Below are 12,641 nucleotides of genomic sequence, written 5' to 3' on the forward strand. Positions count from 1 at the left end.
TACGCTAAGAGAAATTTTCTTTTCAATATTTTGTTCTTAGCTCAATCGTATGGACATGGAATGCCTAAGGATTCTTTTCCTTTGTGGTGGCCAAGAGCTTTCACATGATAATGTAGAATCCCTTTGCCCACATGGTGTCAATTGTCACCCTAGCTACTTACCCAGTTATTCCTTTTAAGGTTTCTCCAGAAGAAATGCCATGTTATTGAGAACCTTTTTTCCAAGTTACTGTTAGAGTGTATCTAATAGATTCTTAGATCCTCATTCTTTCTGGTACCGGATCCTATCTGTTTGAAACAACACAAGCAAATCTGTACACCATACCGGATGTTCTTTCAAATATCATATCTTCTCTTTACACCTATTGAGATTAAGAGACAGCTACGCCATACAAAGTAGAAAATGAAGATCAGTCATCCTTTGTGACCCTGATTGGAGAAGAGGTGACTGTCAAGTATTTACTACTCAGATAAAATTTGTCCATCTTTGGTGCACGATACCCTGGTGAATTTTCTGTTTCTAATCTATCTAATCATGTGTCCTTAAGTCTTTTTTCCACTATTATTGGCAGTTAGCCATGACTTGTCATTTTGTTCATCTTCTAGGCATGCTTTTGCATATATAAAAGTTTCATGCACCATTATTTAGTTCTGAAGTGAAAGTTTTCTGGTGAGCAAAAGGACTGAAGCGATACTATTCACCTTAAGTGTCACAGTTCAATCTATTGTGAACCTCCTGTGATCCTGTCATATATCTAACTGCTTTGAAGGAAAGTCAACCATGATCAGGTATTTCAAATGCCTGATCGCTGAAATTAATTGCAAGTATATAACTTGTACTATTAAAAACGTGTCTGATTCCTGACCAGCAAAAAACAACCAACTAGGCCACTCTATTTTGCCAAAAGCCAGGTGCATAAGAGCTGCAAAATCTATAAATTGAGTTTGTGATCTCAACAAAGTAAAATGTTTGACATTAATTATTTATTAATATGAAACTAATGTGAGTAAACTTTGTGCTGATTTTTTTCATAAATATTGCCTCCTTCAAGTGATTTCAGTTAACCAGATCTTTGGTTGAATGGGTACTGCTGATGCAACCAGTGATACTCTCCTCAGTTCCTTCTATAAGCCACTTTAGACTTCTAAGCTTTTCTCTCAATTTAAGTCATCTAGAACTTATAAGCATTTCTGACCCTTTTTTCCTCTTGCTAAATGAATGATGTCCCTCTAATGAACGCGAATGAACCATTATTCCAGACCTACGGTAATTGAAGGGCAACAAAGTCTTTTCATCCACTTCCTTAATGCATGCACGCAAAATCTAGGATGATCTATAATTGTAACCGGAGATTCCCTATATGTCATCATCAAGGAATGACTTCGGTGTAGTGGGCTTTCGTTTTCTGCTCTATCTTGACAGCAAATGCAGGGAGTTGCAAGAGACTAATACCTTTTTCATGAAAATGAAAGGCAATTTTTTATGGTAGAAGTTATCTGCAAATGGTTTTTTTCTATGAAATAGATCAGCATTTGAGTCACTTTCTTCATTCCAAAACAAATGACTTGCTTTCATTTTGGTCCTTCATTTATCAACTAATGTGGACATCATACTTACATTGCTACTCTCCCTGGTGATAGAGGAATTATTATGCATTATTTGCACTAACCCAAGAAAACGATAGCTTAGCCTCCTAGCTAGAGTCTTAGGTATTGTCACTGATCATGGAGCTGTCATTATTTACATGTGGGGATCAACAAATAAGTGTTACTTTGGACATTTTCATATTCATGAAAACCTAACAGCAGCCACTAGTTAGTACTCCCTCCGTTCCAAATTATAGGTCGTTTTGGTTTTTATAGATACATAGATATTATTATGCATCTAGACATAGGGTATATCTAAATGCATAACAAAGTTTATGAATCTAATAAAGTCAAAACGACCTATAATTTGGAACGGAGGGAGTAGTTACTATCATCGTATATTTGAAAATCTAGTAAAACTTACTAGTATGTACGGCGTTACACATGCTGTCTTCTTACCGCCAGGATCACATATTGCGAAGGTATTATTTTAAATTTTTAATCAAAACTTGAACTGTACACTTCTAGAATGATGCTAATTCTAATGGAGAAAACTTTATGAAGTAAATGTCTTCAAATCAGTATGGTTCTTTCTTTGAAAAGGAAAAAAAGGAAATGGGGATGCCGGCCTCCATCTCTGTAAAGGAGGCTACCACTCGTTCCCCACTTGGTAGGTTGACTCCAGAGGACAGGATGGAGATTAGATTCCCAAATCCATGACATGCATCGCAATCGCATTTCACAAAGGTGACATTGATCTGCATCCGCATGCTTTCAGGAGTTGTTCCTTCGCTGTTTTAGTCCGCGCTGTCGATGGCCAGGAGGCTCGGCGCCCAGTCCCAGCAGGAGTCCCCTACACACTGCTACAAGATCAGTGGATGGAGCCACCATTGCCAATATTAGTGGATGGAAGTCGGGCAGGTTGGCTACACTCCTTTGGTGGCAATGACCACTTTTAGTATGCTGGATTTGACAGCCAAGAACCAGTTCTTTTTCATCTGAGGGGCACCTTTCTTCGAATTACTTTCAAATAAGCTATTGAGAGATACTTTCAAATATGTCTGCTTGGCAAGCTCTATTAAGCCCTGCAATCTCATGGTAAATAGGACCAAAATGGATAGACATAACACTGATATGCTTCAACTCTGCAAGGTCTATTTGACATGGTGAAGTAAAGCAATCTCAGAAGGTAGGTATTTCTTAGGATTTATGTGAGAACTATGTTTTATTGCTTTTCAACCTGTCATGTTTTTAGTCATTTTGGCTTTCTTCTGTTCTAGTTACTCGTTGCCATTGCACTTTCAAACGGTTTCCATTATGGATATAAGGTTGAGAATCTTCTTATTTTTTTTAACGAACCGCACAAGGCAGTACGAGTTTATATTAATATAGCAGAAAAATATAAGACTACGACCCTGAAAGGCCATAGGTAGGAAAATAAAAAATAAAAAATAGCCTATACTCGCCCGGTTGGATTGAGACATCTACGCGGCGGGTAACACACAACTCAAACCGCCAAAGCCGACCGGTTGTATTGGGACCTCAACGCGGCCGCACAACTCCACTCGACAATGGCACCCATACCGAAAGTCTTATCGCAACGTCCACCAACAATCTCACTCTCATATAGTCACCGAGACCTCCCGGCGGGACTCCGTGTTGACAAGGATCCAAGAGAAAATAGATCGCACTGCACCAAGAAGCATGCGGGACTCTTCATTGTAGTGTTGCTGCAACACCACACTTCATCTGACAGAGTGATCCCACCAGATCCGGACCCCACGCAAGCTGCCTCGCAGTCGCCACCACGATAACACAAACGCGTGGGGGTCTCACCATGCCTGCCGTTGGACTCCACCTCGCTCTCGTCGCTTCAAAGAAACACTGTGCGCGGGGGCCTTGCCACGTCCGCCAGAGTACTCCATGTCACGAATCCGTTTCTATTGTCGCTATCAGAATGGAGGGCAATTCTAACTCGCTTCCCAAGGTCCCCATCGAACAGCCAAACTGTTGCCGCAGGCCGACTTTGCCTCGTTGCTCCACCCGCGCACATAGCCTTCACCGCCGAGGCAGTAGTCGAAGAAGTCGCTTGCACCGTCTTTCGACGATGTACCATACCGGAGTAGCCCATCAATGCTGAGTCACCCGCCGTAGTCTACTGTAAGCCTAGTCATCCCACGATGCTGTTGCTGCAAGCACCGTCCTCCGACGCAGTCCCACGCCACACTGACAGTTGCTAAGCAAAGCCAGCCGCCACGGTCCGCTGCATGTAGCCAACCCGACAACAATGCGATAACCCCTGGTCACCACCAGAATTGCGATCGCCTCCACATGAGCTCAGCAACCTCCATCAAGCTCGCCATCCTGCACCATGCTGCCTTGCGCCGCCACCGGCTGCGGCCTCCCTTGGTTGTCGTCACCAGCAATGCCACAAGTCAAGCTGGGTCTCTAGAAACGACGCCTCAAAGTAGGGGACGACGCTAGCGCTGCTGTCGCCTGTCCAGAATCTGGACAGTATTTTCACCCAGAGAACCCCTTGCAGCAGGGATGGAGCTCCAAGATGACGCTTCCAACGGGGAGAACGACGTCCTAGGACGCCGCTGCCATCGCCCATCGCCACCAGTAAGATCGCCGGCAAAGGCTTTCACCCGGAACATCCTATCCCTACCATTGCACGTCCCAGCTCGGCATTCCCAGCTGCCACGAAAGCCCTCCCGGGACGGAGCATACAAGGAAAAAAAACTTTGAGCAGAGCACGTACCTGGCAGCTGGTCTATTCATTGTTCACAAATAATATCCTTAAATTTAGGGCATATATACAGTAAACCCAAGTCACGTAGAAACCCATATCTTTGTACGACTGCTCAGATGAGATAGGATTTTTTTAGATGGGAACAGATGAGATAACACTTGATGGCACATGCACATTCAAATCAATCAACTGTGCAACATCCCAAAATGTGAGGATGTTAGAAGCGAATCTGTCTGTTACATAAGTAAAAATGGTAAAATTGTTGTCGTGGAGCTTAAACTCCGTACAGGAGGATTCAACTTTGCCGTGTTCAACCTCTACGGATGCTTGTCGGCAGAGTTTCCTAGTTTCCCTTTCAAACCCCTACTTTAGCAAAAGATGAATTGGACCTATTCGCTTCAGCTTATTCAGCCAGCTTATCAGCCACCAAACAATGTTTTCCTCTCACAACAAATCAACCGTTTCAGCTTTTCAGCCGACTTATAAGCTAAAGCGAACATGTCCAAATATTTCTTCGATTTTACAGTTAGCTTATTCTTCTTATGTTCTCAATCAGATATTGGCCTATAATGTGCTCATTAAATTATTGTCCCTTTTCTATTGTCATTCTGGGTATCAACATGATCTCCGATCCGATACACATCTTTTACCACTAACCTTAAGTATATGTTGGTAATCATACAATAATTGTAATAGTTTCGCCAAACTCCTGGTGGGGTTTATAACATGTGTTTGTGGTAAATCGTGGTATTTTGTGCATACCACTACAAAAGTTTTAAAAATCTGACAACATGCACTCTAAAATGAATTTAGGATCAAACAGAGTGTCTGCATATTCTCTCCAGTCACAAATATAAATGGCGTTTTGGGGTTGAGTTAGCCATTTCAGACTTAAGACTACAGATTATTTTTATGTGCTTTAGCTTGGAGATTTGAAAATGCTATGAATATATTTTACCAAAAGTTAGTTCTATAATAATATACATTTTTCATTAGTTATAAATATACCATAAAAGAATTAGTGATCAAAGTTGTGTTTAGAGGCTATGTTGATGTCCAAACGGCAAAACATCCCTTATTAGTGCCTAGAGCAAGTGTGTCTTATGAAAAAAATTCACAAAAATTACTATTTTCGTTAAGGTATATGTATTGGAGTGATGGCCATATGTCGACGAGTATAAAGAACATTGGCAGCACAGGTGTGGAAGAAAGGTCCCCGAGCATGAATGCGTGATGCTCCAGTTGTACGGAGAGGGCCCAACAGCGAGAGTACAGAGGAGGCCGTAGGAGAGCTTGCCGGCCGGCCGGCCTCCTCCGATGATTACAGTTTTTCTAGCTTATAGTATATTTTCTCGTATTTTAATATGAGAGAAGATATCTAATCTCATACACACGCTTCAAGATTATATGGGGATGATGTGTGGAGTTATTTATATTATAAGATATATGCTAAGAGCCAGATTATTGGAAGAGTTGTCTCTTAAAGTAGCTCATACCATTGGAGGAGGTCTAAGTGAACTTGAATGGGCCCACAGTTCACGTGGGCCGCTTGAAATTTCTTCCATCCGTGGCACGTCGGGCCCACCGCTGTCGGGTCGATCTCCTGGAAACAGAAGCATAATCCGCAACTTTGGGGGTAGGAAAAGTGTGAAGAGACTGACAGGTACGGGGAAACTTTGTCGTCGGTCATGGCTCTTCATCATAGAATTAAGCAAATTCAAAGGACATAAAGAAACAACTATTCATCAGGAACCTTTTTCTGAATCTTCTTGTAGTAATTTCCGATCCTTGATCATAAACATTGGATCATCATCATCATCTACCTCTCCATTTGCTGTAGAATAAGAGTTAAAGGGTTTTGCTAGCAAAATAGCTAATTTTAGAAAATTTCTGTTCATATCACATCAAGAGTTAGAACTGGAATCCAGTTAAGTTGACACGATTAACGATGAACTGATGATGATCAAGAACGCCTCTGGCTATGCGAGAAACTAGAATCACCATTCGCCGATGGTGGAAGGCAGCGATGATAGAGTTGTGAGGTGATGATGACGCCATTAGATACATGCACATTAATAGGGGGGCGGACGTGCCAGAGATGCCAGCTATTCTTATATTCTTATATACCCTCTCTGTCAGGTTACTTTAGCTTTTATTATAGTCCACAATTTTTGCTATGTCCAGACATAAGTACTCCCTCCATTACAAATTACTATTCGTTTTGATTTTTAATACATACATATATGCACATAGATACGTAACAAAAGTTATATATCTAGAAAAGTCAAAATAAATAGTAATTTGAGATAGAAAAGAAGTATATATTTATATAATTTGGAAGAGTAGTTACTTATTAAAGTTGTTTTAAGTTTTATCCCTTTGCAGTATAGCATGTCTTAAGTTACTCAAAAATGACTTGAAATCCAAGAAAACAAACATCTCTCAGTCCTAGGTATTAAAAAAGCACATCTGCGCGTACCACCACTACGAATTTCAAATATAAATCAGAATCAGCTTGTAAATACACATTGATGTATAAATACGTGATTTATACACAAGTTGTTGGCTCAAACCAAATGGTTGTACAGTGTAGCTGTGTAGGAAAAGCACTAGTGTGTGAAGACTTGATCGCCGTATGCCAAAAGGTGGAAAGGGCCAAACCAAACCGAGGAGTGGCCGCGTGCGTACGCGCTGGACCGCCTGGGCCTCGGTCCAACACGTTTTTTTTTTTTTGAGTCCCCTCTCGAAAAATTGTGCTTATGCCACTCCACTAATCACCGAATAGCATGAGATCAACAGCACGCAAAAGAGGTACAAAATTCAAGAGAAACTTGGATTTTTCAAGTGCTTCGAAGACAGTGCAACGAACATTCGAAATGATAACATGGGTACAATCAGTAAATAGTAAGACAGATTTACTTAATACCACGGACGTCATAAGCGTACACACAGTGCAGATATCTGTGTACCAAACCATGACTCGAGTTCAAACACACCACGACCTCAGTTCAGGAAAATAAAAACACAGCAGCATCAGCAATGCAGCTGCTCCAACCAGACAACGCGACCACGCGAGCTAGCGTCTGTCTCTCTTGCAATTTATTGACCATACTACTGACACCGACTCATTACTAAGAAGACACTAGTAGATTATACTAATAAACTCTCCTGATGGAGCATCATCAGAAGGCACCGTCCATGTCTGCTTCGTAGTAGCATCACCAGACTCCAAGCTCGAATCAACAGAGCAAGTGAGCAACACACCATATCTCCAAACCACCAATGTCACCGAGCTTACAGATTCTAGTTGCTTAGACCTTCTTCCCTCCAGCAGCTCCTCCTAGAAGTAAAAGATGCAAGAGCCAGACACACAAGAATCAATAGACATGAAGAACGAAAAGAAACACGTGTGTAATTAGTTTATCCATGCAACAGTACTGACCATGGTTTCCTTACACCGATCGTTTGGATGTTTCAGGGTCATCCCGTCCCGGTGTGGCCCGGGCCAGCACAGGCTCCTCCCGGACCGTGTTCATTTGGGTTTCGGTTGATTGCTATTCGAAGTCTTCGTCGTACTCCCCGTCAGACAAGTCATCACCTTCCTGGAAGGCAGTGACATCGGCTGGGTAGCGGAGGATCCCGCCAATCCCACCAAATCCCCGGCAGAACTGAGAACCTTCCTGGGACTTGTTCGTGACGAACTCCAGCGTGCAGCCAAACTGGTGGTAGTTCTCGGCAAACCACTCAAGCAGCAGGGTGTTGTCGACGACCTCCAGTTCTCCAGATGTTGCTTCGTCAGTGAAGTTGCTCTGGTCAGCCTCCTGAGCAGGGTTAAGATACTTCACAATGGTTTCTCCTGTGGCACTGTTCTTGAGCTCATACCTCCTGACATCAAGGTTTTCCCACACGATCAGAGTTTCGACCGCTCCCATTTCCAGGGCTGTCATGGTGTCTTGCACACCGAGGACGTACTTCCCCGTGTCTTGGCTTATCTCCTCAAAGTACTTCCCGATCAGCTTCTTTTCTTGGACAAACTTGACATCAGATAAAACCTCAGCAGACATCTCGATGGCTTGGTTGAAGCCGCTATCCCCTCCATAGGACACGTCAATCATCTTGACTACCTTGGCCTGCAGACGCGGATCAAACATCTCAGATTTTCCCAGCTCGTTCTTGAAGTCAGCAGATCCAGCAAGAATGAGGCCCACGATGTTTGGCTGGTTGGTGGCTGGATTGATGAAGTACTGTGTTGCAAGCTCAGCAACTTTGCGCAGGTAATTGTGTCGCCTCTCCATGCGCAGACGGGCAAAGCGGACTGCAGATTGCCCACCTCGCCCATGCTTCTTTGGGAGATCCACACTAAACTTGTAAAGAACCTCCCTGCTGTTGCCACTCAGCGTGCCATACAGTGTTCCATTACCATCCATAACTATGAAACCAAATTTGTCATCAGATGCCAGAAGCTCATTCAGTGCCTCAGTGTGGAACTTGTTGTCGCAGAGATACAGGGAAGCATTAATGGGCCTAAATGGCTCGAAGTCAAAGGTGACCTTCTTCTCTTTGCCATCATCAGTGACAATGGTACCAGTATAGAGCACCAAACCATTGGGGGGAACTCGATTGTAAAGCTTCAACCTCTGTTGAGCTGAGGTTATGGCAGCCAACACAGACTGACGGTTGACTCTGCTCTTTATGTTTGAGGCCGTTCCATACTCATCACCCAACATCTTAGTGACACGTGAAATCTGATCACGAGGTGGCATGATGAGAGAAATCATGCTCGTGCCATTGCCCCTAGCAGCATCAAGAGCCTTGATTAACTTCTTGACCCTCCAGATCTCAATGTTCTTGTCAGCTTCGTGTCCCTCGCCCATCTTGAAGTCTTTAAGGATCAGCCTTCACCTACAAGACAGACAGTTTAAGGTGAGAAAAAATACAAAATGCCTTTAAGGTACTGTAGAGGATAGCTTCCTTGGAATATCACTTAAAGCAAAATCACATCACGGCCATAATATTGCACACACATTGTTTTAGGCCCTGTTTGGCATGGTTCCAACTCCAAACTCCAGCCTGGAGTTGAGTGGAGTCAGCCAAACACCTCAACTCCACCAATTTGTGGAGTAGCCCAACTCCATGGAGTTTTTGGAGCTCTAGTTTATTTCTTTGGAGCACCTCTTTCCCAACTTCAAACTTCTTCGAAATGAAACTAAACATGGAGTTCGGGGTTATTTACCCTCCAATGCCACTGGTTATGTAAAAAAAACAGTTTGATCGATTTCCATCCTTCTCTTGTCGCCTCTGTCGCCCCCCTCCCTCCGTCCGTTGCCCCGGTGCCGGCATGCTGCCCGCTGCCCTAAGGCCGACGCCGGCCCCAACCGCTCACCACCGCAAGGTCTTGAGGCTCGTTGCCCCGGTGTCGGTGTGCTGCCCGCTGCCCTAAGGTCAACGCCGGCCCCAACCGCTCGCCGCTGCGAGGTCTTGAGGCTGACGCCGACGGCAACCGCCCACGGCTGCGAGGCCGAACCGGCTAGGCCTCACACCGCCCGTCATCCCCGAGGCCAAGGGCGTCAACTGGAGGCCGCCCCACCCCCAAGGCCACCGGCGCCACCTCGAGGCCGCCCTCCGCCCCCATCTTGCTTGGGCGGGGCTCCTCCACCGCCGGCCCAAACCGCCGCCCTGAGACACGCCTCCCCAGTCCGCCATCCCCGTCCGATGCCGCGCTCGGGTCCCGCCGCTAGCGGCCTCCTCCCGTGCGTCCTACCCGTACAGCTGTGCTCGGGTCCCGCCACCGCCAGCCCCTCCCTCACGCCCCACCTCTTCCCTGGCAGTGTGTCGTGGCTTGGGGCAGCCACGCCTTCTAAGGAAGAAGAAAATGGGGATAGAGAGGATGACAAGTGGAGCCTGAATCGGGGGGCAACAATGGCGATCCACCCTGAAATCGGTCTTTTTTGGAGCTAGAGCACTCTTCTGGCCAAACACCCCATCTAGACCGCTCCAACTCCACGCAGAGCAAGCTCCAGCTGGAGTTGTGGAGTGGAGCAGCAAAACGTGGAGTTAGAGCCATGCCAAACAAGGCCTTAGTATCAATCATGACAAGATTACCTTAGACTTTGGACCAGAGTTTCACAAAAAGAATTAAAAGATCAGTTTGAGTTCATTGGAGAAAAACTAGCACAAGTTTTGATTTGGAGCATGTTGTATTCAAGCAGTATTCATTACAGTGCTTTTCATCTTGAAAGGCACAATAGTTCAAAAGAACAATCAGACAAAATACTTCCTAGTTTCAACATCACTTCAAGATGCTTTTCATGTTTTGACAGGAACTAAATTAAGAATGATAAATCTAAAACTGATTCAGCATGACAAACTACCCATTATATTCCTGAATAAATAACATGTATTGCACCAGAAGTTGGAAAAGAGGTAACTCAATCCAGCCAGCACGAGCAACAATGGTCAATCCAGCTAGCACGAGCAACAATGGTCAATCCAGCCAGCATAAACCACCAATCGAAAAAACACAAACTAGTGTAACAGATGCAAAGCATTAATGAATTTACAGGAGTATTAATATGTTTAATTCAATGTTAGGGTTCTGCCTCAAAGCAGAGGTGAGTGAAACCAAGCAAATATTAACGATCATAATCTGCAGTCTGAAATTACATACCGAGCAATAGAGTAGTTGACACTAATGCTTTGTATACTAAAGTAGTTGACACTTTTATGCAAATTGGAGAGCATGCTGGAGTCGCATCATAGACAAACATAAAAAAAAACACAGCAGAAATTAAAAGGACAATTTTTTCCATTCCAAGAGCATAAGCGCAGATCTCATCTTAAGCATCCATCCTGGCACAAATTCCAGGGCCCTGTTTCGCTAAACAAATCTGGTGAACTAGACCGAGATATATTAACAATAATCCTACAAAATTACATGTTTGAGAATTAAAAAAGAGGAGATTAAGATTAGACACCCCGTATCTGTTATCTCAAAAAGTTCAACTATAAACTCGATGCATATAAACAAAACCATCTGCTAATAGGACACAATCGTCACACCATCAAGAACAGATCACACAGCATCACAACATGATCATGATCAGGAAAATACGCATGTTTTTGCATCATCAAGAGTCCCTAAAGCATATGAGTATCTGATAACAAAAAATTTGGTAGTACACAAAAAAAAGAACAGTCTAATACATCACGAAACGATCCATCAAACCAAATTGGTACCACACAGTTGCACATAATTTTGCACCACCTAGACCAAGAAACAACTAAATAAACATGCGGACCTTTCGTTTCAAAAAAAAAAACATGCGGACCAACCAAATCACTGCAACTGCAACAAAAAAAAAAGCGAAGACATCGGCAAAGGCACCGCACCTGCGTGGGATGGGCGTGAGCGCCGCGCGGGCGCCCGGCGGCGGCCTACGCAACCGATGGAGCGGCGGGCGAATCCGCAGGAGATGGAGATCGCCTCCTCTGCTCTCCCTCCGATCCCTCAGCCTCGCTCGGCGTTCGGTCCGGCGCGTGGCGTTGCGGCTCTGGCCTGTCTGTTTGCGGCCGTGAGTGGCGGAGAGGCTTATATTATGTGGGACGGAATGGCGAGGCGGAGGCCGAGATGGTTGCGAACTCTTGCGAACGCGCACGAAGCTTTCGGGGGAGAAGGCTCCGCGTCCACGGGGTGCGTACACCGCTGGGCACAACGGCGCGTCCCATCGGGATTTCCAAACAAAGGAAGTGTGTTTTTCTTTCCTTGGCGTAAGAACCTGCGAACGAAGAGAGTGTTTTTATTAGTAATATTTTCCAACTCAAATTTGACAAATTTAACATGAACAACTATATTTGATAAAAATGCATCTTATATTTTGTCACATGGAAAGTGAAACTAGTTTTAAGATTTTAACACTTGTAGAGACCATACTTAGGCAAGTTCAGTGGTGTCATTTTATTGGCCACCCCATGCAACATTTCCAACTAACTTAGTAGGCAAAGCATATAAATATCGCTCTTTTATTTACATATAGCAATAGCTATGTCACACGGTGCATGGTACGATTGTGCATGATCTCTCCTAATGTAGCGCTAAAGTTAACTTTGAGGCAATTGTTTTGCGACAAGGACCTTAACGTCTCCTCCACATCATCGCATGGCGTTGCATAATGAAAACTTAGGTATAGTAATATCGTGACATTATAAATGTCATAATAAGTGCATAAAACACCATCATTTTAGTAGGTACATAGAATGTATTGCTTGTTGGTGGCTCACTTGAGGGTATATCCGGTTGTCATCTC

The 12,641-nt window shown here is 44.1% G+C and overlaps 1 protein-coding gene across 2 annotated transcripts; it reads right to left on the reverse strand.

Moving 5' to 3' along the window:
* Window positions 1-7,236: 7,236 nt before the first annotated feature.
* Window positions 7,237-11,907, reverse strand: LOC117847254 (eukaryotic peptide chain release factor subunit 1-2). Of its 2 annotated transcripts, none has more exons than XM_034728427.2 (3): window positions 11,728-11,907; window positions 7,795-9,240; window positions 7,237-7,678 (listed from the first exon to the last, which is right to left on the reverse strand). In XM_034728427.2, the coding sequence occupies exon 2, from the start codon at window positions 9,210-9,212 to the stop codon at window positions 7,893-7,895; it is 1,320 nt and encodes a 439-aa protein (XP_034584318.1). In that variant the 5' UTR covers window positions 9,213-9,240; window positions 11,728-11,907; the 3' UTR covers window positions 7,237-7,678; window positions 7,795-7,892. The 2 variants fall into 2 exon arrangements, with proteins under 2 accessions (XP_034584318.1, XP_034584316.1); XM_034728425.2 differs by having other exon boundaries at window positions 7,781-9,240.
* Window positions 11,908-12,641: the final 734 nt, after the last annotated feature.

Source organism: Setaria viridis, chromosome 3 (assembly GCF_005286985.2).
Source record: "Setaria viridis chromosome 3, Setaria_viridis_v4.0, whole genome shotgun sequence".
NCBI lineage: Eukaryota > Viridiplantae > Streptophyta > Magnoliopsida > Poales > Poaceae > Setaria > Setaria viridis.

What these genes read in the sequence shown, in the direction of transcription:
- LOC117847254 (XM_034728427.2), bottom strand. Translation starts at nt 9,212, where the DNA reads ATGGGCGAGGGACACGAAGCTGACAAGAACATTGAGATCTGGAGGGTC.